Source organism: Anabrus simplex, chromosome X, assembly GCF_040414725.1.
Source record: "Anabrus simplex isolate iqAnaSimp1 chromosome X, ASM4041472v1, whole genome shotgun sequence".
Lineage (NCBI taxonomy): Eukaryota > Metazoa > Arthropoda > Insecta > Orthoptera > Tettigoniidae > Anabrus > Anabrus simplex.
The window spans coordinates 101,685,700-101,711,065 of record NC_090279.1 but is presented as its reverse complement, the minus strand read 5'-3'; the positions used below and the strand labels follow the sequence as shown (position 1 = coordinate 101,711,065).

General features: G+C 38.1%; 1 protein-coding gene across 15 annotated transcripts in view; it reads left to right on the top strand.

Annotated features, from left to right (window-relative positions):
- LOC136886858 (zinc finger protein 41 homolog) overlaps window positions 1-25,366 on the top strand; it is a 348,826-nt gene that overhangs the window by 178,822 nt on the left and 144,638 nt on the right. For all 15 annotated transcript variants that reach the window (XR_010861834.2, XR_011019112.1, XM_068230980.1 and 12 more), the window contains one exon: window positions 17,719-17,825. Coding sequence is in view for 13 of the 15 variants with exons in the window: in XM_068230980.1 (XP_068087081.1) it covers window positions 17,719-17,825 (107 nt within the window). In the remaining 2 variants the exon portion in view is untranslated. The remainder of the gene's footprint in view (window positions 1-17,718; window positions 17,826-25,366) is intronic.

The following is a 25,366-nucleotide window of genomic DNA, read 5'->3' as shown; positions in this document are numbered from 1 at the left end:
CTAACCAGCCCTAGTTTGTAACCTGTGCACATGTGGCATCCTACATCAAATTCCGTACTTCGTGCTCCCTGTATGATCTGCCTTCATTGCATAATAAAAAGACTCTCGCTGGGCAACGTCGAGTGTCTCCTGGGTCTCTGCTTCATAAATTACACCTGAAAATTCCTTGCATTACCAAAAAAAACAAGATATGCACTACTGCTATGAACTTATATCCCATTTTCTGCGACGTCAAGAAAATTGCTTCATTCACTTAGACCAGTTCTTCAACTCCGATCGAATCTGAACGAAATCTCAGAAAAAACTAACACTGTTTGATTTTTAAATTAAAGGATTTAAGTATTTTAATTTAACAAGATCTTTTTCTCCCCCCTCCCCTCTTCCTCATCCACCTTCTCCCGTCCAGACCTACCACATATAACATTTTATACCTCCTTCTCACAAGAATAACGTCCTTTACCACTGTCTGATTTCATATACATCAGTGTTAAAATTGTATCAGGTATAAATTACATACCAAGTAATTCCAATAAGTTCTTGATGTTCTGGTTGACGCATAGCATGTGTGAGTGTTTTAAATGACTCTTTACTTTGGAAGCCTGTCGGAGCCTTCTATGGAATGGATGCGCAAAGACTACATATCGAAGAACCTTCTTTTATTCTTTGAATAGTGAGAGGTTATATGCATATTTCAACGTATCACTGCACCAGATGTAATTATGCTGTTCTTCTGTTATGGCGATTTATCTTAACACATGGTGCGAATGGACGGTTAAAGATTTTTAATGAACATATTTCAATGTGTATCCACAATAGTTTTGATTATTATGTCATTGCTTATATATTTGTGACTTATTTTATGGCTGATGATGACATTATATGTCGAAACCGGTCCCATGTTAAATAAAAGTTATTGGTAACATCGACACGTAATTAGTAGGAACCTAATAGATATCTCATCTCTGTCGACTGTCACAACACAGAGACTTTGAACAATTTGAAGATAGACTAGGTCAACACTTCGACAAACAGTAATGTTGCAGCGTGGAGAGTCAGCTGTGACTGATTTGGGTCAAGTGAGCTCACCTTATATTCAGGTTGGGCTCCTACGTCATCAGATAGGATGATATCTTTGAAGTTAATTATCTCGAGAATTCCTAGACGGATTTACTTGAGATTCACTATTGGAGATGTTTATGTGATCTTTTTCAAAATGACGTATCTCTCGAGTCACTGCGATTATTATTATAGATGATTTTTAAAAAATTTCACATCAAATGTTCGCGAAGGGGTGACGTTCATATCCGGAACATACCAGGTCAGGCAAGCTACATGTGGCGTCACGTGGGTGGCCTATCTTATTCCTACAGCTACGTCACTCACACAGCTGTCGCTGGTTCAAGTCATCTGACTTCTCCAAGCGTAAACAAACCAAGTTCGCAGTGAATGTCTTGCGTGAAGATGGAATATAATTACAGTAAATAATATATAAATTCTTTCAAGGTCCACCTATTCAATACAATGACATTTTATTGTGATTTAATCACATGTCAAATAGTCAAATGGTACTAGTTTTGCCATCTGTGTGCCATCATCAGCCTTGAGTACAAATTAAAACAAGATATGTATTCCTAAAATATCTGAAACACATTTTAACTCATTATAAAATAACATACAATTAATGTGGTGATACATGAAATACGATAAAATTATGATACAATTGGTGTGATATAAAATTCTTAAAATTCCGGCGGTTCGTTACATAATTCAGTCTGTGTGCGTCCGGGATAAGTAAATTTTTGCAGTTGTATGCTGTCTATGTGAATGACATTTGTTCCTTTAGATATTAGGTGGTTCCAGGGAAGTTTACTTCGATCATATAAGATCGTGATGTAATTAGAGAAGAATTCCCACTTCAATTTGAACCTGAAGGAGAAAATAGCCAAGTTAGACGTTGGAAGCAATGTATGGAAGTTACTAGAAACATTGGAATCGTTGAATGATGATTGACTCACCTTGAGCAGCATGTAAACGTGTTGTTACACAGACGGAGCCGGACAAAGTGTGTGGGCAACGGTAAAGGAAGCGAGGGGAAGGAAGGAGGCGGAGCACTTGCGGGGGAATGGAACTAAGGCGGGGCGGAAGGATGGGGTAGTGGGGGTAATTGCCGGGAGTGTGTATTCCGGATTACTTGGAAAATCGAACTGTTTTTCAATAGTTTGGTATTTTTAAGCCAATCGATTTAAAGATCGAAAAGGATATTGGGTTTCTCGTAAATCTCATTTAAATTGTAATTGGTGTTAAAATATTGGTCGCATTGAACTTGGCAATTGCCCTTATAGTACTCGGTTCGTTATTAAGATCTTTCTTTGCCATGGGTATGGCGAAGGCTCGATATACCATGCTATTGTATGCTGCGTGTTTGTGCATTATGGGATGTATGGAATCTTTGTGTATAGTGTTAGCAGTTTGTGTAGGTTTCCTGTATATTTTGTAAGACTGGCCAGATGTATTTCTAATAATGATTATATCTAGAAAATTGCTTTATTGGTTTCTGATTCTAGTGAATTTAATGTATGGGTCAATACTATTCAAGTCTTAAATTCAATGGGTACAACAGGCAGTTTATAGAACAAATAATAAATAAATATAGGTACCGACCTAAAACCAAACTCATAAAAGAAAAAGAAAAAACTCCTATCTCACCCACCTTCACTTATAATAATGACGTCCACAAAATCACCAACCTTTTCCGAAAACACAATGTAAGAATTTTATTCAAAACTAACAATAGAACCTCCGAAATTTTACACAACTCTGCATCAATCAATACCCCCAGTATCTACTCCAAATCTGGAATATATAGACTAAAATGCAATAAATGCAGCAGCTCCTACATAGGTCAAACAGGACGCAACTTTATGATTAGATATTCGGAACACGTCAACGCCATGAGACACAATAAGTTCTCCGCCATGGTTATACATATGCACGACACTAATCACAAATTTACCGACATTGAACAAGATATGGAAGTTCTTCAAACAGTAAACAAGGGACCCATAATGAATATCATTGAAAGTTGTTACATCAACTGCGACCAATATTTTAACCCCAATTACAATTTAAATGAGATTTACGAGAAACCCAATATCCTTTTCGATCTTTTAATCGATTGGCTTAAAAATACCAAACTATTGAAAAACAGTTCTATTTTCCAAGTAATCCGGAATACACACTCCCGTCAATTACCCCCACTACCGCATCCTTCCGCCCCGCCTTAGTTCCATTCCCCCGCAAGTGCTCCGCCTCCTTCCTTCCCCTCGCCTCCTTCACCGTTGCCCACACACTTCGTACGGCTCCGTCTGTGTAATAACACGTTTACATGCTGCTCAAGGTGAGTCAATCATCATTCAACGATTCTAATGTTTCTAGTAACTTCCATACATTGCTTCCAACGTCTAATTTGGCTATTCAATCAATCAATACTGATCTGCATTTAGGGCAGTCGCCCAGGTGGCAGATTCCCTATCTGTTGCTTTCCTAACCTTTTCCGAAATGATTTCAAAGAAATTGGAAATTTATTGAACATCTCCCTTGGTAAGTTATTCCAATCCCTAACTCCCCTTCCTATAAATGAATATTTGCCCCAGTTTGTCCTCTTGAATTCCAACTTTATCTTCATATTGCGATCTTTCCTACTTTTATAGACGCCATTCAAACCTATTCGTCTACTAATGTCATTCCACGCCATCTCTCCGCTGACAGCTCGGAACATACCACTTAGTCGAGCAGCTATTCTTCTTTCTCTCAGTTCTTCCCAACCCAAACATTGCAACATTTTTGTAACGCTACTCTTTTGCCGGAAATCACCCAGAACAAATCGAGCTGCTTTTCTTTGGATTTTTTCCAGTTCTTGAATCAGGTAATCCTGGTGAGGGTCCCATACACTGGAACCATACTCTAGTTGGGGTCTTACCAGAGACTTATATGCACTCTCCTTTACATCCTTACTGCAACCCCTAAACACCCTCATAACCATGTGCAGAGATCGGTACCCTTTATTTACAATCCCATTTATGTGATTACCCCAGTGAAGATCTTTCCTATTTTCTCCTTCAGGTTCAAATTGAAGTGGGAATTCATCTCTAATTACATAACGATCTTATATGATCAAAGTAAACTTCCCTGGAACCACCTAATATCTAAAGGAACCAATGTCATTCACATAGACAGCATACAACTGCAAAAATTTACTTATCCCGGATGCACACAGACTGAATTATGTAACGAACAGCCGGAATTTTAAGAATTTTATATCACACCAATTGTATCATAATTTTATCGTATTTCATGTATCACCACATTAATTGTATGTTATTTTATAATGAGTTAAAATGTGTTTTAGATGTTTTAGGAATATGTATTGTCCCCTTCTCCGGGGTCGCTCAATCGGCAGAGCGAGAGTCCCAAAGGGTGGACTGTTCGCAGGGCCAACTTGCTTTTACGGGACCGACCGACAGAACATTTCTTTTTACAGGGCCATTGGTGACTGCATAGGAGACATAATGTTGAATGAAAATCAGGACAAAATAACAACAATGTTTATTAAAATATAATGAAACCTCAGCCTGGACAAATGCCAAAAAGAAAAGAAAAACATAATACAATATTTCACCAAAATAATTCAATTCATTATTGCTTGTGAACAAATAAAACGACTGTGAGTCCTTGCATGCTTCTCGGTTTCATTTGATTCCATTACTTCTTCAATGAAACTCCCTCCAACATTTTACTCTGCAACATTGAATTAATCATGTGATTAGCAATGCTATCATTTTCAATTGCAACACAGGTTTAGAAAATTCTCAGGTAAATTACTTTAATACCTCTTTGAGAAACTTCACTATCGAAATTGCATTTACTTATTAAAAAAAATTTTGTTAAAGATTTACTTTACCACACCTGTGAAAAATCCTTTCTAAATCATCTATCACTATATGAAATTCTTTAGCTTATTCTTAATAAATTCTGCATAAATCACTTTTGGAAAACTCCTTACAATGTTTGAGATCGTCGTTATAATTTTGAAAAACTCTTTACCACTTCGAGAAACTTCTTTACAATGTTTGAAAATTTTGAAAAATCCTTTGGCGAACTTGCCCTCTCTCGTAGACTTCGCTCGACTGTATTCTTTTAGAATTCTTAATAACGTTTCCTCACTAACTAGTATTCTATGGATGGATAGAGTATCACGCAACACTATGTGGAATCAACAACAACAATATCAGTGCATCATCAATCACATCAAATACACAAAAGATAAGCATTCCTGGAATGATGTGGGTAAATGTCACGAAATAACATAATTCTAACAACTGTTTCTTCTTCTTCTTCTTTTATGACCACATAGGATCACTTTAGTCAGTCCGTCGTTCAGGTCTCTTTGAAGGGATTGTTCGGGCTTTGCGGTCCTCCCAGTACTTCTTCAGACGCTCCGATCTTCGTGCCCTTTCCTCAGTTGAAAATGTGCGTGTTGTTGGTTTGTTTTGTGTAAGGGTAAAGCGGAGGTTTGTATTCTTGAGTTTTGTATTCAATTTTATCTTATTTTTGGTGTCTTCTGTTGTAAGGCCTATTTCCTTCAGATCCTCTCTTACTTCTCTGATCCATTTACATCCTGTTGTGGTATTTTTTGAGACGAGATTGTGTTGTACTAGTTGTTTCAGAAGTCTCGAGTCCTGCATCCTCATGATATGTCCAAAGAATCCCAGTCTCCTCTTACGCATAGTATCTGTAATGGGTTCTAGCTCTTTGTACACGACTTTGTTAGGTATTAACTGCCACTGTCCATCTTTCTGATATTTTTTGTTGATATAGGTTCTTCCAATCCTCCTTTCAATTTTCTGAAGTCTGTCAGTCTTTGATTGTTTATTCAGGTAAAAGATTGTTTCTGCTGCATATGTAGCTTCCGGTTTTATAACTGTGTTGTAGTGTTTTATTTTTGTATTTATTGATAGACATTTCTTTTTGTAAATATCCCATGTTAATTTTTGTGCTTTAGCTAATCTATTTGTTCTTACTTGGATTGAGATTTTTTCATTTAAGTTATGTGTTATTACTTCTCCAAGATATTTAAACTGAGTTACTATTTTGATTTTATTACCATTTATGGTGACTTCTTTTAGCTGTGTTGGTTTTTGGGGCATAATTTCTGTTTTTTCAAATGATATTTTGAGGCCAATTTTATTTGCAATGTTTTGAAGTTCTGATATCTGGGTTTTTGCTTCTTTTATGTCCACTGCTAGTAATGTTAAATCGTCAGCAAAACCCAGGCAATTTGTTTTGATTTTTCGGCCAATCTTTATTTTGGGGGGACATTTTCTAAACCATTCCCTCATTGCCATTTCTAGAGCACAGTTAAATAATAATGGTGAGAGCCCATCTCCCTGCCGTAGTCCAGTTTTAATTTCAAATGTCTCTGATGTTTCACCCCTAAACTTCACTTTTGACTTGGTATTGGTGAGAGTCAATTTTATCATGTTTATTAATTTTGGGTGTAGTCCAAGGTGTCTTAAAATTTTAAACAGAGATTCTCTATGGATGCAATCATAAGCTTTCTTGAAATCTACAAATGTTATCACCATATCTCTGTTTCTTCTCCTGTTATAGTCCATTATCAACTTAAGACTCATGATCTGATCAGGACAGCTCCTCCAGGGTCTGAAACCTCCTTGATATTCTCCTAGTTCTTTCTCAAGTTGTAAACTTATCCTATTAAGGATGATTATTGAAAATATTTTGTATGTTATATCTAGGAGAGAGATTCCCCTGTAGTTATTAGGGTCGGTTTTGTCCCCTTTTTTGTGCAGAGGATGAATGAGGGCTGTTGTCCAGTGTTCTGGTAGTTCTTCTTTAATCCAGATAGAGACAAGTTGTTGATGGAGGGCAACTTTTGCTGAGGTTCCTGCATATTTCCAGATTTCCGCAAAGGTCTGATCTTCTCCTGGCGCTTTGTAGTTTTTTAATTTATTCAGAGCTTGGTAGACTTCCTTTATTGTGGGGGGATTGATGTTTTCTGGTGATGTTTTTATCGGGGTGTTGGTGTCCAAATGAAGGAGTTCTGTAGGTTCCTCACAATTTAAAAGCTTGTTGAAATGTTTAGCCAGAATTTCTGCATTGTCTTTATTGTTATGGGCCAGCTTACCATCTTCATCCTTCATCAGTAGGGTCGGAGGTTCATATTTTTGGAGCTGCTTTCTGAAGGTTTTGTAGTAGTCCCTTGATTTAGTTTTACTGAACTGTTCTTCAATTAACTGCAGGGTGTCCTTATGATGTTGTCTTTTTATTCTTCTTAAGACTTGGGTAGTTTCTTTTCTCTGTTTTACTAGCTTTTGATAGGATATTTCTGTCTTTTGGGACTGATGTAATAGCCATGCCTGATGTCTTTTCTCCACTGTTTCATCACATTCACTGTTCCACATTTGGTGTTTTTTACGTGGTTTAATTGGAGCTAGGTCTTCTGCAATTTGTTTAAGGTTGTGTACTAAGTCTTCAAGTTTGTCTGTGATTTTTATTTTTTCAGTTGCTTTCTGGTAATTTTTGTTGTTGATTAGCTGGGTAGGATCTATTTTTCTTTTAGTTTTAAGGGCTTGCTTTTGTTGTCTCCTCTGGGGAGTGAGATTAATTTTAATTTTAACTATGTAGTGATCTGAACCTGTGTCTGTTTATAAGTAGATTTATCACACAATAGAACTATAATATTATTATTATTATTATTATTATTATTATTATTATTATTTTATTGTAACTTTCTCTTCCTCTTGAATTCGGTTGAAGACCCTTACAACATTACCTGACCATAATGAGAACTCCTCATGACTGTAGTTATAAGATGAAATAGGGTGACAAAATTTTTCTCGATGAATAATCATCACCATCATTAGAAATATGCGTTTCAGAGCCTCGAGAAAATCCAATAATGATTAAGTCGTGCATTATTCATATCAGTTGTTGAGCGAAGAACAAGAACTATTATTAGTCCCTAAATCTTTTCATACCATCATAAATCACCATCACCACCATCACTCAATATAATCACTGTGATTCATTATAATTATTATGACTGATATGCACCCTAGTGGTCCCATATCGTCAATTCATCAAAATTTAATATCACAATGATCGCTCAATTTTCTCAACAACTCGTTACAATTTCCCAACCTTCATTATTATTATTAAAATTATTTTTATTTCCTACAATGGCTCCTAGAACTTTCTCTCGATGAGCTGTTCCTATTACTCGTCGATTACCTTCCCTTCTAGTATCAATCATCATACATGTCTAACAGCTTTTTTAAGATTACGATTTAATCATAGTTTACTCCTATTTTAATCACATCCTCTTTGTCATGATTATTATTACCTTATTTTATTTTTATTATTATTATTCTCATTATTAGGTCTTAATCCCTTATAATGTCCTTTTGAAGATTGTAATTACTTCTGACCTTGTAAACTCACTGGCAACAGGGATTACTCATCACCGAATTCGGGGGGGGAAAAAAAAAAAAAAAAAGGAAACCATTATTCCAAGAAAATGCAAAGATGGACAATATTGAAATCACAAATCAATGAAGGAATGAATACTCTACCATCACCATTAAGTACAACATTACTAAAGAAACTACATTCCTCTAAGCAAGAATACAATCTACTAGGTATCTACTAAAAGAGAAGAAATTTTACAGTGGTACTTATAGTTCCGATGAGAATTCGTGGCGTCGGGATGCTGCTATGGGCGTCGGTGTCCTCTTCCTCAGCTATGATGGCTTACAGGTGTACAAGGTCATCGTATTGGCGTGCACACTGGAGTCTAATCCATTATGACTATGACTACGTCCAGCATCGTCGTATTACTCCAGCAAAGTTCCGGAAAATTCCAATCCTTTCCCCGTGTTCGTTGCATCTTGGCTGCTAGGTTTCACGGAGATAGCTGAAACTGAAATTCTGCCTTAACAATAGGATCCACACTAGTTGTAACTCACTAAATTATTCACAACACTTAACTGGTGCAACAATGTATTTTCAGGTCCAGGTTTACTACCAGCTTCGACTTCCAAACACATTCACCTATTTACGATACGTCTTAAAGCTGACAAATAATATTACTGGTTACTACGATGTTTAAAAGCCAGATTACCCTCGAATATTCCCTTAAGATCATGCCTTTCCTTTATACTGTCCAATGGAACATTCCATGAGTTTCTATTATAAAACTCGGCTTCAATAAACACACGAACTGTCTGCGGTTCAGCAAGTTCCACACGGGAAAATGTGCGGCTGTAATAAACTCGTTGGATACTGCATTGAGCTAACGACAAGTTGCACTGGCACTCAGATAAAGCAATGGCTGTGCCGTACGAGAATTATACAGGTATTAACGTCGTCCGCAGATACTCTTCTTTTCTGTAGAGAATGCACTGTTCATCTTCTCCGTAAGAATACGACTGTATGACTTTCTTCAAACTTGTTCTGTTCGTCGTTTCTTAAGGTACTCTTCTATACTGTTCGGTGTTGCACAAGAGACTCTTCCTCGACTTTGTTCTAGAAAAATCCTAAGATTTTCTAGCACCTTCCTCTATTTCCATTGGCTGTTGGCAATCATGCGCCGTGAATCGTCTTTCACAGCTGTGAGTGGATTCTTCGAGAATAATACCCCCTCTCGTCTGTCGGTGTGTCAGGTGACGTAACTGCGTGCGCTGGCGGCCTTCAACAGCTGTTGACCTACTTTCGGCTGGCTCCCATCGGCACGGCACGGTAACAGCTGATACACGCGGTCTCGTAAACCAATATTCCGTAATAAAATTTTGTCCATCTTTCCTAAATTAACTGAGGCACTCATTTAGACGGGTACAATATCTTGTTTTAATTTGTACTCAAGGCTGATGATGGCACACAGATGCCGAAACTAGTACCATTTGACTATTTGACATGTGATTAAATCACAATAAAACGTCATTGTATTGAATAGGTGGACCTTGAAAGAATTTATATATTATTTACTGTAATCCCACTTCAATACGGAACCAATGAAATTCATAACTATAAGTGGAATATAATTATTCGTCAAAATATACGGTATGTACCGCTCGTAACCGGTACATATCTCTCGTTCTCGGGGAAAAAGGAAATACTTATGAGAATTTTCTTTTGATTTCATATTACTCAAAGTATATTTTTGAGATCAGAGGCACATTATCCAGTGAAGAAATCCAGTCAAGAGTCTTACATACTCAACTGACATAATTTGAAAGTAAAATGATGTCATGTCCATGCCTGAAAATTTTTTTCCCCATAAAATCACTTAATGACATTTTTAAGCGGAGGTGTGTGGTCATACTCAAGTAGCAGTCAGTCATTGAAGGCACAGGCATCCAAGCATAATCGCAGATTACGATTGGGTTTCCTTACTATGGTGAGTGGATTAATATAGGGTGTAACGCACTTGGAAATAATTCTGTCAGCCTCCATCTGACGAATCAGTGTCCTGGTTTCGTACTTATATTTCTCAGGCACCAGGTATGATTTGCGTTTATAAGGTGAAGTATCCTTGACATTGAGATGCTGTCTGAAACCCTTAATTTCTCCAGGCTTCTCTTTGAAGACGTCCGGATATAACTGATAAATCTCTTCTTCTGCCGCTGCTATGTTAGGGTGGCATTCTGGGGCTTCAATTACACTGGAGATGTGGGTGAAAATATCAAGCCCTTTGTCATTCAAAATTTCATCTATGGGTCCCTCTTCTTCGGGAACACCCTCTTCCTTTGACACGGGTCCCTCTTCTACTTCTTCTTCTTCAGGATCACCTTTTTGTACCTGGTCGACTGGGGTGGCATCGCCAGTCGCACCATCGACTTGTGTACGGGGTAAATCAGTCCCTTGAAGTCTGTGATCTTCACCGTCTACCAGCTGTAACTCTTCAGATCCGACCTTACATAAATTAATAGTATTGGCAGAGTAGTCAGTAGTTGCCTTGTATTTTGACAGAAAGTCTGAACCCAAGAAAAGGTTAAACTTCATAGGCGAGACTATCAGGAAAATATGTTCACACACTTCTTCATTGATAGCAAACTCAAGTAAGACTCGCTGCTTACATTTGATGTTCCTGTCAGGATTAATACCCTTGATCTTAACTTGCGCTACAGGTAAAATGAGAATGTTATATCTGTCCTTGATTAATGTTATCAACTTTGACACCGGTGGTGAGTTGATAGTCGGCGGAATCATTTTTGACTTGACAAAAGAAACTAAGGAACTAACATTTTTTTGAAGAATTCGACTAAATTTTTGTTGTTGTAAAAATTATGTAAAAATTTGTGTGTTTTATTTTTGATGAAGTTGTATTTTAAAGTATTTTCAGGACTCACTGAAGAGACAATTATTTACTTAATCATTGACATTGATATTGGAGATCTCCAGTAATATGTTTTTTTTGTAACCCATTTTTTGTATCACCCTGTAGTGCCACGTGGAGGCTTCAATCACGAAATCGCTGAGTTTCGCAATCAAAATCTCTAGAATGAATTTCCCACATTACCATATTTGGTGCTATAATTCTATTGGTGAAAATAACACTAATTTGTATTGGTCAAACTTCGGATCGAAACATAGGTAGCTTCCCTGATCGGCTGTTTGAGTATTCCCCAATTTCCGGTTTTTTTGGCTCCTTACCAAGAGCAAGGCTCTGTTCAGCGTCTTTGGTTTTCGTACGTCGTAACGATCGGACGCTCCTTGTAAGGTGGTCCGCTCACCGGCTCCAGCCATCCCGGGGTAAGCATGTTTTCTGTTCTCAAGTGTTAACTTAAAATGTAAATTCATTCGTTTGGAGTTTGCCTTGGACCCTGGTTTTCACCGCTTTTGATTTGTAATGCCGTAGTTCGTCAACTAGGCATACCCTTTATTTTGGAGGCAATTCTTTTTATTAATCTTTTGTGAATATGTAAACTTTAATTTTATTTTATTTTCTCTTCCCTACTGGGCGAGTTGGCCGTGCGTGTAGAGGCGCGCGGCTGTGAGCTTGCATCCGGGAGATAGTAGGTTCGAATCCCACTATCGGCAGCCCTGAAGATGGTTTTCCGTGGTTTCCCATTTTCACACCAGGCAAATGGGTTTTCCGTGGTTTCCCATTTTCACACCAGGCAAATGCTGGGGCTGTACCTTAATTAAGGCCACGGCCGTTTCCTTCCAACTCCTAGGCCTTTCCTATCCCATCGTCGCCATAAGACCTATCTGTGTCGGTGCGACGTAAAGCCCCTAGCAAAAAAAAAATTTTTTTTTCTTCCGAATTGCCTCCAGTAATTCCGTATCAATTTAGTGCACACCTGTTGAGCTTTGCGTCCCTCACTGATGTGTATTAGGGGAGGACTGCTTCTCTATAGGCCTCTGCGCTAAATTTAATTTCTGTTGTTCCCTTCTCTTGTAACATTTTTCAACTTGCCTTATATGATGTTTGTAATTAGGTCATTGTCCCCTTTAAATTTTCATTGTAAGTTTCAACATCAAAATTATGCTCACTTATTTAAATGTCATTGTAACTTTGTGTAAATATTCACTTTTCTGAGAGAAACACTGATAGGAACCTCGTGGTTCGATTTGATTTTTTTTAAATTAATGATGTTATCTAACCTAGTGCACTTCATACCTTGATTCAATTCTATATGTTAAATAAATTGGACAAAGGGTTAATGTTCTCACGTTTCTTTCCCTACAACGTCGCGTAAGGTCTCGTCCTCTAGGGTTTCCCGGCCTGCTTCCCATACTTCCTTTCTCTAGTTGTCATGTTGGTTATCCTGCGAAGCCACGTGTTGTAAAAGGTAAAATGTTTTCTTGTTTGATCATCGGCTGATGTCGTTCTGTAAGGTTTGTTATTTTGCATTATCAAATAATTACGTGTTTTATATGTATCTTGTATTATGTGCTTCCTTCTGTTTAAAGGGGGGGTTACAAACTTGTCAGATATTAGAGAAACTTGCTCTCTTCATTCCACTAGTGATGAGACTTGAAATTCCCTGGTGGTAATATTGATTATCGGTAGACTTCGTTGGAGATGTTGACAAATGGGTAACTCATCTTCCAATAATAAACTACCATCATCAATGTGCCAATAATTAACTATGTCCACATGGAATGACCCAACCTCCTCATTTTCAGGCAATCTTATTTCCGGAACATTTAAGGTTTTTTTTTTTTTTTTTTTTTGCAACAGCACGTGTGGACTCTGGATTTTGACCAAAGGTGTTGTTTCTTTTATGGTATTCTTGGTATTCAAGAGAAGTCGCTCCAGGTTGATGACCCTCTTGTTTCTTTTGATGGAAGTAGTCCTGCATTTCTTTTCACTGTTTGTGCAAGTCTGACTTATTTGAGTCTCTACACTCTTCTTGTCTTTCCTCTTGTTTTAACCAAGTAGGTGTAGTTTGGTATGGCGCTTAGCTACAGTATGGGCGTTTCCTATATCCTCTATACCGCGCAGGTGCAGATTGAGTATCTCTCTCTTCCGCTCGTTCAGGACTTTGTCTTGATTGTTCAGAGGTATTAACCTGAACGGGAGGCTACTTTCTTATCAAGATGTCGTAATATATCATCTAACTGATCCAAATTCTGAATGTTCGCCGCTACTAAGATCTCTTGAACGTGAGAAGGATATTGTAACATAATGACCTGTATGAGTTCTTTCTCAGGCAAAGGAGGGTCTAAATACGGCATCGTCTTCAACTGAGATAATAAAACATCGGCATATCGAGATGTGTTAATGGAGGTGTTATATCTTCTCGAATACAGTTGAAGTTAGATGCTGAGTTTCTGCATTCCAAGAACACTCAAAGCATCCTTAAAGTCAGAGTATGTCTTGAAATTAAATTTGAAGACAGCGTACCCTTGCCTTCTAACAATCGGGCGACTGTTCTTAATTTTCTATCTTCACTAATTTTATGTTCCTGAAAATATTCCTCTACATTAAGCAGAAACTCCTTAGCCATGTAATCTTCTTTATCGGATAATTTAGGAGGTTTTTCCTCTTGGACTGTAACAGTTGTCGTCTGATATGACGCTTTTCCGGCTCCCTCTACTGAACTATTAATTGCTCTGGACATCTCGAGATTCAAGATTAACAACTTTAGTAGCCAATTGATCGAGATTATTCTTGACATCTCCCAGTTGGAGTTGGACTATTCCTTCAACATGTTTGACATAATTTTTAAGTTCGCCAACATCTTTACAAATACAAATAATTTGTGTGGTCGTGTTTTCGGCTTGCTGAGTGAATCGTTGTCAAACTCGCCCTGCTTAGCTTTTCATAAGGCGACTTTGTTTCCAACTCTGGAAATGTTATTTTTAACTGTGTCCCTAGGAGAATCTTGGACAGAAACAATTTTAGCCTGCATTTGTGAAAGCTGACCATGTGACTCCTGAAATTCTGTCTTGAAAACTTCAATGTCCTGCAAAAGCTGTTGGAATGAAGGAAGAACCTTCTTCACATCTTCCCGAACAACTTCTATAACTTGATCTTTAATAGTGTTTTTCATTTCTTCGACATAACGAGTTCTTTGAGAATGGATTTCAGTGAATCGGTCATCTTTTTTTAATTGCATTCTGTGAATCTTTTTTTCTATCTTCACACTTGCTTGGTTGAAACGTGATTCTAAGTTCGCATTCATTTCAGTAAATTGGGATTGAACTACGTCATGTAAGCGCTTATCTAACCTGGCGTCAGCTTCAGTTAACCACCTATCTAGGTCGGGGTTCGATTATGCTAAATTACTTAAATACTGTTCCATACGAGCATTAGATTCCGCTAACTGCTTATCTAAGTTGGTATTCGCTTGAGTTAAATTGTTTAAACGCTGTTCTGGCTTAGCATTTGCTTCAACATTCGCTTGGTAGGTATGCTAGGTACCAACTGATGAGCCCAGTCTAGCACACGGGGGACGAAACGCTGGCAACCAGGAATGAGTTAGCTGGAAAATTTATAATGTCCAATAACAGACCATTTATATTGGTATTATAAATTTACTGATTCGGAACAAATATTTCAGATTCCCTGTGTGAATCAACATCTATATCATGAGTAAAAGGTTTCGGCCGGCACACAGCAAACAATCTCATACACACACATACATGAATCCGTGTCACCTTCTGTTCTCAAAAGAAACACAGTGAATCAGTAAAGGAAAATCAAAGTTCACACACAAATAAATTAGAAACACATGTAATGATGGAAGCCTTTCTAACCCAACCATGGTGAGCACAGAATGAAGCAATAATAAAACCAAAAGAAGATTAAAGAAAAGTAAATACCTCGATTACATAAGCAGTTAACATTCTCGAAAGCCCGAGATGTGTACAGACATCTTGAATCTGTTAAAATATCTTTTATATGCCACAAAGGCGACTTGGAAATCCAATCCTTCCGATTTCTCAAGTCAAAACTCCCCACCCTAACAACCAGAAAGAATAACCCAACAAGACAGGGCAGAAAAGAAATGCTTTGACCTATGCTAACATGTGAGATGCCATCTTCCGGAATAAGGAAAGATTACATAGTGTAACAACACATGATGGGAAAGAGTAACAGTTCATAAATACAAGAGTTCGCTAGGAGCGTGAAGACTTCAGAAAAGGCAAAACGTACCATAAAATGATATGGTGCGGTTGATTACCAACAAATCCAAGTATTTAAGAAGCATAATGTTAACATCTGTTTCAGAACTAACAATAGAAATTCAGATGTTCTACCCAATTCCAACATGATCAATAGTTTTAACTTTCTCAAAATCAGGTGTATACAGATTTCAATTGAAATGACTGCAGCAGCTCATATATTGGGCAAACTGGCCGGAGCATAGAAATCAGGTACACAGAACATACAAATGCAATTAGGTATGATAGATTTTCCGCGGTAGGCCATCTTATACATGCTGCTAAGCACAAATTTTCTGGAATAGACCAGGATATTGAGATCCTTGATACGCATAGCAAGGGCCCCCTTTTACATACTACCAAAAGCTGTTACATTCACTTAAACCAGTTTTCTAATTCAAACTTTAATTTAAATGACATCTCTGAGAAACCGAAAATCCTATTTGATGTTCTCATTGCAGTGTTTAACATGTTCAGAATTCCAGAAAATAGCTCAGTCTTTCAGATAGGATATAACTCTTTGACGCAATATCCCCTCCTACCTCCAAATCCCCGTGATCCTGCCCCGTCTATCGCCCCTCCCCCTCCTCCTCCCTAACACACTTCTTCATCTCCCCTTCCTTCCCCAGTCGGTCCACACGACTTCCTAGCCAGTTCCTCTTCAACTCCGCAGCACACACAACCAGCCAACCAAGGTGAGTCTCTTTATAAAGTTTTACTTTATTGCCCCATTTCCACTATCCGAGTTTAATTCGTTTTTATCTTTCATACTGCAGGCCTGCATTGGATCGAGAATCTTTTAACATCTTCAACACAGTTCCGGCCACAAGATCCACTCGCTCCAGTATAATACGACATAACATCATATTTTACTAAAATGGTTTTCATATATATTATCTATTGACTTAGTGTCGTTTTTATGCTCACAGAGGAACACCATCCACTCTTTTAACGTATTTAACATTACCACATTGCACTCAGCGTACATTTCTCTATATATGTTGGCTACCAATGCCGCACAGAGCACCCATATGTATAAATTTTGGGATTGTCAAAGACTTTGAACTCTGTTTTCTGTGAGGCTTCTCAGTTTGTTTTTTTATTTTCTTTATTTGTGACTAAGAAGTTGTCAAACTCATACAAATTACATATTTAAACCTGGACATTTAGCATGAATATGCTTCATTTTAACTTGTTATAGACATTTTTAATTATCAGGGTCAATTTTCTGTGTTTTAACTTTAATGTGTATCTTTGTATAATGACCCTAATTATCTGATGATGGATGTTGAAACTGGTACCATAAATAAATGATGTAATTTTATCCAACAACGCATCTTATATTGAAAAGGTGGATCTTGTACAATGTGACTTATTGTTTTATAAACGTAAGTGTATCACAATATCGGTAGTTTGCCATCAGTTAAAGAAGTAGGGAAAACCTGTAATAGTGTTAGGTAGGAGTACTTACCAGTCAGGGGGAGGCAATGGAGTTTGAGACAGGTATGTTCTCCTTACATCATGAGTTCCATTTCATTTTCTTTTTTTTATTTCCCCTCATTCCATGTAATAAAAATTTCCTTGAATTTACTTTGGTTGGTGTAAGTGAATATTTGGGTCATGTAGCTGTCAATTTTCATTCGGTAGAATGCAGATTTAAACCCCACTGCCAGCAGCCCTGAAGATGGTTTTCTGTGGTTTCCCATTTTCACACCAGGAAAATATTGTGTCTTCACCTTAAATAAGGCCACGGTTGCTTCCTTCCCACTCCTAGCTCTTTCCTATCTCATCATCGCCATAAGATCTATCTCTGTCGGTGCGATATAAAGCAGATTGGAAAAATAAGTAAGTTAATATATTGAGTTCTGTTATTCTTTGAAACATGTTAAACTGTTTGTTAAGCCATCCCATCATCAGCAGCACACTAGAAACTATACTGAAAGTGGAAAAATGATTTTATTTCATTTTGAGATTAGCCTTAAGTATAGTCAGCATTGTTAATTGAGGTTATGTTTTAATGTGCAGGTTTGATGGAGATGCAGCCCCTTCTAGCCCGAGGTCTCCAGGTGGGGACTCGCAACAAGGTGAAGAAGAAGAAGAAGAAGAAGAAGAAGAAAAAGAAAAGGAATGTGGTGAGTGCTTCATCATCATTGAAGTGTAGGATAAGTGTCGGCTACCTAACATTACGGTACGAGGTACAATTCTTTGACTTAATGTACATCTGTGAAATTGCTATATACATGGATAAGGTGGTGGTGGTGGTGGTGATTATTGTTTTAAGAGGAAGTACAACTAGGCAACCATCCTCTATTTAACACTAATCAGAGAGAAGAAATGGAAGGGGTCCGACACTTCCAAAAATGAGGATATCGGCCAAAGAAAGACAAGGGCCACGAAGGGCGTGAAAGTGAAAGACTCCCTAGCCCTCGCAAACCTAATAGCGTCGGGGTCCGAAAAGAACAAGAGTTGACCAAGGGAGGTCGGATAGGATAGATGAAAGTGAGGAGCCTGGCACAAGTAAGTGGAAGCAATGCCAGGACTCAGCTGAGGGCCCCGTGGTCGCCAGCCCACGCTCCAAAGTTCAGAGCCCCTGGATACACGGATAATCTGTGCACCCTAATTTTTGCAAGGTCAGCCCCGTGGTATAGGGGTAGCGTGCCTGCCTCTTACCCGTAGGCCGCGCGTTTGGTTCCCGGCCAAGTCGGGATTTTTACCTGCACCTGAGGGCTGGTTCGAGGTCCACCCAACCTGCGTGATTAGAATTGAGGAGCTATGTGACGGTGAAATGAAGGCCCTGGTCTAGAAAGCCAAGGATAACAGCAAAGAGGATTTGTCGTGCTGACCACACGACACCTCGTTATCTGCAGGCCTTTGGGCTGAGCAGCGGTCGCTTGGTAGGCCAAGGCCCTTCAAGGGCTGTAGTGCCATGGGGGTGTAATTTTTGCAAGAAATTAATCCTACAATTTTGTTTAACCCATATTCGAAAACTAATTCATGCTGTCACTACCACAGAGCATTTTACTTTTAGCACCGGTATTTGAGTCTTCCTCCTCCTCCTCCTCCTCCTCCTCCTCCTCCTCCTCCTCCTCCTCCTCCTCCTCCTCCTCCTCCTTAGTGTTTTTCTCACATGCTGTTGCCACTTGACACTGTGACTGTAACTTTGAAATCTTTGTGTAGGGTGTCAAGTCTACTTGCAAAGTAAAACTATTCTTTACCACTGTTGCTGCTTCTGCTCCAAATACATGCCCATACCAGTGTAGATGGCTTTCTCTCATCTTTTCAATGGGTGGTGTCACTATTTATCACTTGCAGATTTTATTTGTGATATGGTCATGTCCACTTGAATATTTCCATGATGGCCAGTCATCATTCCTCTTCTTTTTATGAAGTCCAGAAATCAGCACCGTGCAAGGCAACTGAACAGAGTACACAATTTAAGCCAGAGTAGTCAGAGTGGACAAAAACCTCATCACCAATAAAATCCCAGTTGGCAAAGGAGTTCGACAAGGTGACACAATCTCTTCAAAGCTGTTTACCCTTGCCTTGGAAGATGTATTCAAAACCCTTCATTGGGATAATAAAGGAATAAAAGTTAACGGGTTATATTTGAACCACCTGCGTTTTGCCGATGACATTGTGATCATAAGTGAAAATGAGCTAGAAAGCATGATCCAAGAATTAAAAACTGCCTCTGCTAAGATTGGTTTGGAAATGAACATTAATAAAGCAGAAATACTAAGCCCAGACAATCAATCAATCAATCAATCAATCAATCAATCAATCAATCACTTAAAATGGGAAACCAATATATAGAAGCTGTCGATGAGTACATCTATCTTGGACACATGATAAAACTTGGAATAGACAACCAACATGCAGAAATTCCTCGCAGGATAGGCATGAGTTGGATAGCATTCTGAAAACTAAGATTCATCCTGACAAACAAGGATGTCCCAATTAACCTGAAGACCAAGTTTTATAATACGTGCGTGGTGCCAGTTACTACTTACGGTCTGGAAACGATGACTCTGACGAAGGAAAGTGCTCACAAGCTTCAGCAGACACAATGAGCCATGGAGCGACACGTGCTAGGGATCAGCCTTAGGGATAAGATCCATTCAGAGGACATCAGGAGAAGAATGAATGTAATAGACATCCTAGAGAGAGGAGCAAGACTAAAATGGCAATGGAGGGACACTTAGCTCGACAAGACTACAACAGGTGGACCTGTAGGATTGTTTACTGGAGACCATGGAAACACAAGAGAGGCATTGGAAGGCCCCAGAAGAGATGGCTCGATGACATAAAACTGTTGGCTGGAACTCCCTGGTTCCAAGTGCCTCAAGATCTAAGACAATGGAAGCATACGGAAGAGGCCTATATCCAGCAGTGGATTGAAATAGGCTAGAGTTCCATCGAGCCAAGGTCAACATCATTGATTTTTATGGTATTGCATCTGCAGTGAGGTTTGTTTTCACATGGTGAAGAGTCCACAATGCATGTTCCTATGATGAGAGAGCACAGAAGTAGGAAAGTCAGCTGATTCGGATCATGGTAGAGCAGTTTGACCCATTCTGTTCACGTACTCTGTGCTCACGGAGGACACTCAGTTGAAGGTGCTTTGACTTCTCACGGTGCTTTTTGATAAGCAAGCTGTGTGGAGCCTTTCACAAATCCTCACCGGTTGGTGATAACATCCAAAGAAAGCATATTGGGCAATAGTTGCAACATTCAGCTGGACTTCCTTCATGCTTAAAATTGGAATTGTGATACTGTATGCCCACTTGGCTGGAATCCTCTCTTCAGTGATCTTGTTAAAGAGACCTGTCATCCATTCAGTTGAATCGTAATGCTGGTCTGTTGGGGAAGACAGATTTTACACATTGTTGGCTAATATTGCTCCTACTAAATATGAAGTCAGGGTTGTAATCTCGTCTCCACCCACCGGTGTTAAGTGATGCTGGTAGCTTTGTGTCATGAATTAGGATCGGGTGATTCATTTCAGCCCATTCTTATACGGCTGTTCCATTCTCATCTTCATGATCATAGCCCCAAACATTACTGTTGAACATGGCTGTAGAAATTGCCAGTCACAATCTGCATATGTTTACTTTGAAACTTGGATGGTTTGTCAACAGTGAACTCAACTCCAGGTGGTTTATAGAGGGGTGAAATAGTGCAGTTAGCTGTCTCTGAAGTGAGGATTTCAATGTAATTTTCCTCCAAAGATGCTGTGGAGAGAATCTGGACATCTGGATGAACAAAGATAGCGCTTCCATGTTTTTTGAAAAGGGGGGCAATGGATTAAATGTATAGAAAACTTGGATCTGAAAAGAGACGGTCACAAAGTTGAACGGGAAGGCATTCCACAAATTACAAAGATGAGAACAAGAAGATAATAATGACCTGATAACATCATTCAGTATAGAAGAACTAGAGCAGGTAGTCAAACAAAGCTGAACAGGGCGAGTTTGACAAATGGTTCACTCAGCAAGCCGATAATACGACCACACAAATTAGTCGTATTTGCAAAGATGTTGGTGAAATTAAAACTGAATTAAAGAAAGATGTCAAACAAGTCGAAGGAATAGTCCAACTCAAATTGGGAGATGTCAAAAATAATCTCGATCAACTAGCCACTAAAGTTGTTAATCTTGAATCTTGAGATGCATCCAGACCTATTCATAGTTCAATAGAGGGAGTCAGAGAAACGTCATACCAGACTATTGTTAAAGTCCAAGAGGAAAACCTCCTGAATTCTTCGGTAAAGAAGATTACACGGCTAGAGTTTCTGCTTAATGTAGAGGAATATTTTCAAGAGTACAAAATTAGCGAAGATAGGAAACTAAGAACAGTCGCCCGATTATTAGAAAGCAAGGCTCTTTCCTGGTATGCCGTCTTCAAATTTAATTTTAAGACATACTCTGACTTCAAGAAGGCTTTAATTGAATGTTTTTGGAATGCAGAAACTCAGCACCTTATAAAATTTCAACTGTATTCGAGAAGGTATAACACCTCCATCAACACCTCTCAGTATGCAAATTTTAATTATCTCAGTTCAAGAAGATGCAGTACTTAGACCCTCTTTTGCCTGAGAAGGAACTCATACAGGTTGTTTCGTTACAGTATCCTTCTCACATTCAAGAGATCTTAGTAGCAGCGAACATTCAGAACTTGGATCAATTAGGTGGTGTAGATGGTGTATTACATCATCTTGACACTGCTCATGTGCAGGGTACTTTAAAACCTAGCAAGAGTAAAGACGTAGCCGCCCATCCAGTTCAGGTTGATACTTCTCAACAATCGCAACAAAGTCCTGAATGAGTTGATAGAAGGGAAGAGAGAGATACTCAATCTTCACCTACGTGGTATAGAGGGTAGAGGAAATGCCCATACCGTGGCCAGGAACCATACCAAACAAAACCTACCTGGTTAAAACAAGAAAAACGTTAAAATTGAATAATTGAAAAAGAGGTTCAACCTATTCAATACATAAGAGAAAGAAATGTAGTGATTACATTCTTATTTAATAGTAATTAGAATTGGGACCGGTTTCGACCATAGTCCAGGTCATCGTCAGCCAATCAAAACATAAAAAACATGAAAAACAATGCATATGAAAAAGAAAAAGATTAAGTGAACTCTGGATCGGTATAAGAGGCAATATAAAATGATGATGGGGGTAGAAACTGTGAGTCACTTAAAAGAAAATAGTGCATAATTTTATGAATGGTGGTACGGCACACGCAATGATAGGTAAAGTCTCATTGTTGAGAACTAATTTTAAAATAGACATGAAGTCTTGAATTTCAAGTTTACTTAGGTTACTGAATTTGTTTAGGTTGTTGTTTATTATGGGGAATAATTTGGAAATTGGAATACTAGGGTACATGTTTACAATGTCAAATGAATGGAGAGAAAAATTTGGTTGAATTTCAAAATTCTTTAATTTGTTGATTAGATCAGAAGTGTTTTTGATAGATTTGTTGGATAAAAATCTATAGTTTTTTAGTAAAAATGTTTGGATGAATTTAGAAGTGTTGTATAGGGGACTGGGTCTGTAATTGATTATTGGACGGATGGGAATGTTAGTTTTGTGAATTTTTGGGAGGGCTTTGGCAGTGGGTAGTCCTGGGTTCATGTTTATTAATTTAGTTTTTTCTTGATCTGTGAGGAGAAAGGAAGTGTTTTTTAAAGTATGTTTTAGTAGGTGTTGGATTTTTGTGGTTGGGTCTTTTTTTACTATAGAAAAAGAAGGGTCACTGAAAAAATTTGGTTTTATCTAAATAGTCGGTTTTTTCCATTATGACAGTAGTGTTGCCTTTATCAGATTTGGTGATGAGATTGTCATTGATTTTCTTTTTAAGATCTGAAATGAGTTTATTGTCATTAATTAAATTATTAATATCATTATTATTATTTTTATTATAATTATTAAGAGAAATGTTTTTGTTATTGTTAATGAAGATTTTTTCGAGTTTTCTTTTTACTAGATATCTGATTTCATCTTGTTCATCTGTTGGCATTTTGTTAATGGCTATTTCAGATTCAATAATTAAATTGGTGGCTACATTGAAAGTGTTGAGATTGGGCCAATTGTGTTTGAGGCCCTTCGAAAGAATTGAGTTTTCAACATCACTCAGAATTGTTTTAGATAGATTTACAATGGGAGGATGGAATTGTTCAATAGTTTTGGAGGGTGTGTTAATGTTCTTAAACTGAAATTTATGTGAAGAAGAGTTGTTCTTAAGAATTTTGAGTTTTTTCTCTAGGGTTTGTTGTTTAATTGACAGTACATGAAATAATTTATTGTCTACTTGAGTTAGGAAGAGGTTCCATTGTGCACTCGGGAGAAGATTAGCAATTTCTAGATGTGTTTCGTATAATTAATCTGTTGTTTAAAAGATTGTTTAAAAATGATTTTTTCTTGTATAAGAAATGAATTTTGTTTTTTAACCAAATTTTGTTGGTTATTCTTTGGGTTTTTAACATGTGAGGAGAAGAAAGGTTTTTTCTGGTATAACTTTGAAGAAATTTGGGGATAAGATTGTAGGATATGCATTGTTTCAGGAAGTCGATGTCTTTTCCTAATTTAGCGATCTTGATCTTAAGGCCCATGTAAGAGAAGGCTTTTTGTTTAGCTTGGTTAGCTTGTACATTTAAAGATAAAAATTTCATTGTTCCGTATTGAAAATATTGACGTTAAAATTGTATAATTGAAAAAGAGGTTCAACCTATTCAATACATAAGAGAAAGAAATGTAGTGATTACAAGAAAAAGACTAGACGCGAGTAGAGACTCAATTCTGAGTCTGGAAGGAAACGCAGGACTACCTCCATCAGAAGAAACAAGAGGGTCAACAAACTGGAGCGACTTCTCTTGAATACCAAGAATACCATAAAAGAAACATTACGTTTGGTCAGAATTCAGAGTCCATAGGCGCTGTTGCAAAAAAAACTTGAATTTTTTGGAAATATGATTGCCTGAAAATGAGATGATCAGGTCATTCCATGTGGACATAGTTAATTATTGGCACATTGATGATGATAATTTCTTATTAGAATATCCAACGAAGAATACCGATAATCGGTATTATCATTTCAAGTCTCATCACTAGTCAATTCGGGAGCGCAAGTTTCCCTAATATGTGATAAGTTGATAACATTAATCAAGGACAGATTTTGCCAGTAGCGCAAGTTAAGATCAAGGGCATTATTCCTGACAGGAACATCAAATGTAAGCAGCAAGTCTTCCTTGAGTTTGCTATCAATGAAGAAATGTGTGGGCATATATTTCTGATAGTCTTGCCTATGAAGTTTAACCTTATCTTGGGTTCAGACTTTCTATCTAAATATAAGGCTACCATTGACTGCTCTGCCAACACTATTCATCTATGTACGATTGGATTTGTAGAGTTACAGCTGGTAGATGGTGAAGATCTTGGACTTCAAGGGATTGATTTACCCCGTACACAAGTCGATGTTGTGATTGGCGATGCCGCCCCAGTCCACAGGTACAGAAAGAAGAGGGTGATTCAGAAGAAGAAGAAGAAGAAGAAGAAGGTGATCCCGATGAAGAGGGACCCATCGATGAAATTTTGAATGACAAAGGACCTGATTTTCTCACCTACATCTTCAGTGTAACTGAAGCCCCAGATTGCCACCCTAACATAGCAGCGGCGGAAGAAGAGATTTATCAGACATATCTGGATGCCTTCGATGAGAAGAATGGAGAGATTAAGGCTTACAACCTTGATAGTCAACAACTCGTCACTTTCGGGTGACCAACTCTACACACTTGTGTGATAGACTGTATCAGACATGAAGTACGAAAACAATAATGATAAATCCCCAGGTGGTAACCAATCCACCCCCGTTCATGACGGGGCATATAGGTCATCGGATTCTGGGGGACCTATGCCTTCATGTGACCCAGTCAGAACTAAAAGAAAAAGGAACATCACATACCTAGCTACGATCAATATTAACTCGCTGATCAAGACCGGGAAACTTAAACATACCCTTGAAATCCTGAAAAACAAGAACATCAGCATTGCAGCCTTACAAGAGACACGGTTCCCAGATGAAGATGCCATGGAGTCTCAAGAATATAGAATATATAAGGGAAAGCCTGGTAAGAGAGTCATGATGAATGTACCCTTCCTGGGGACAGG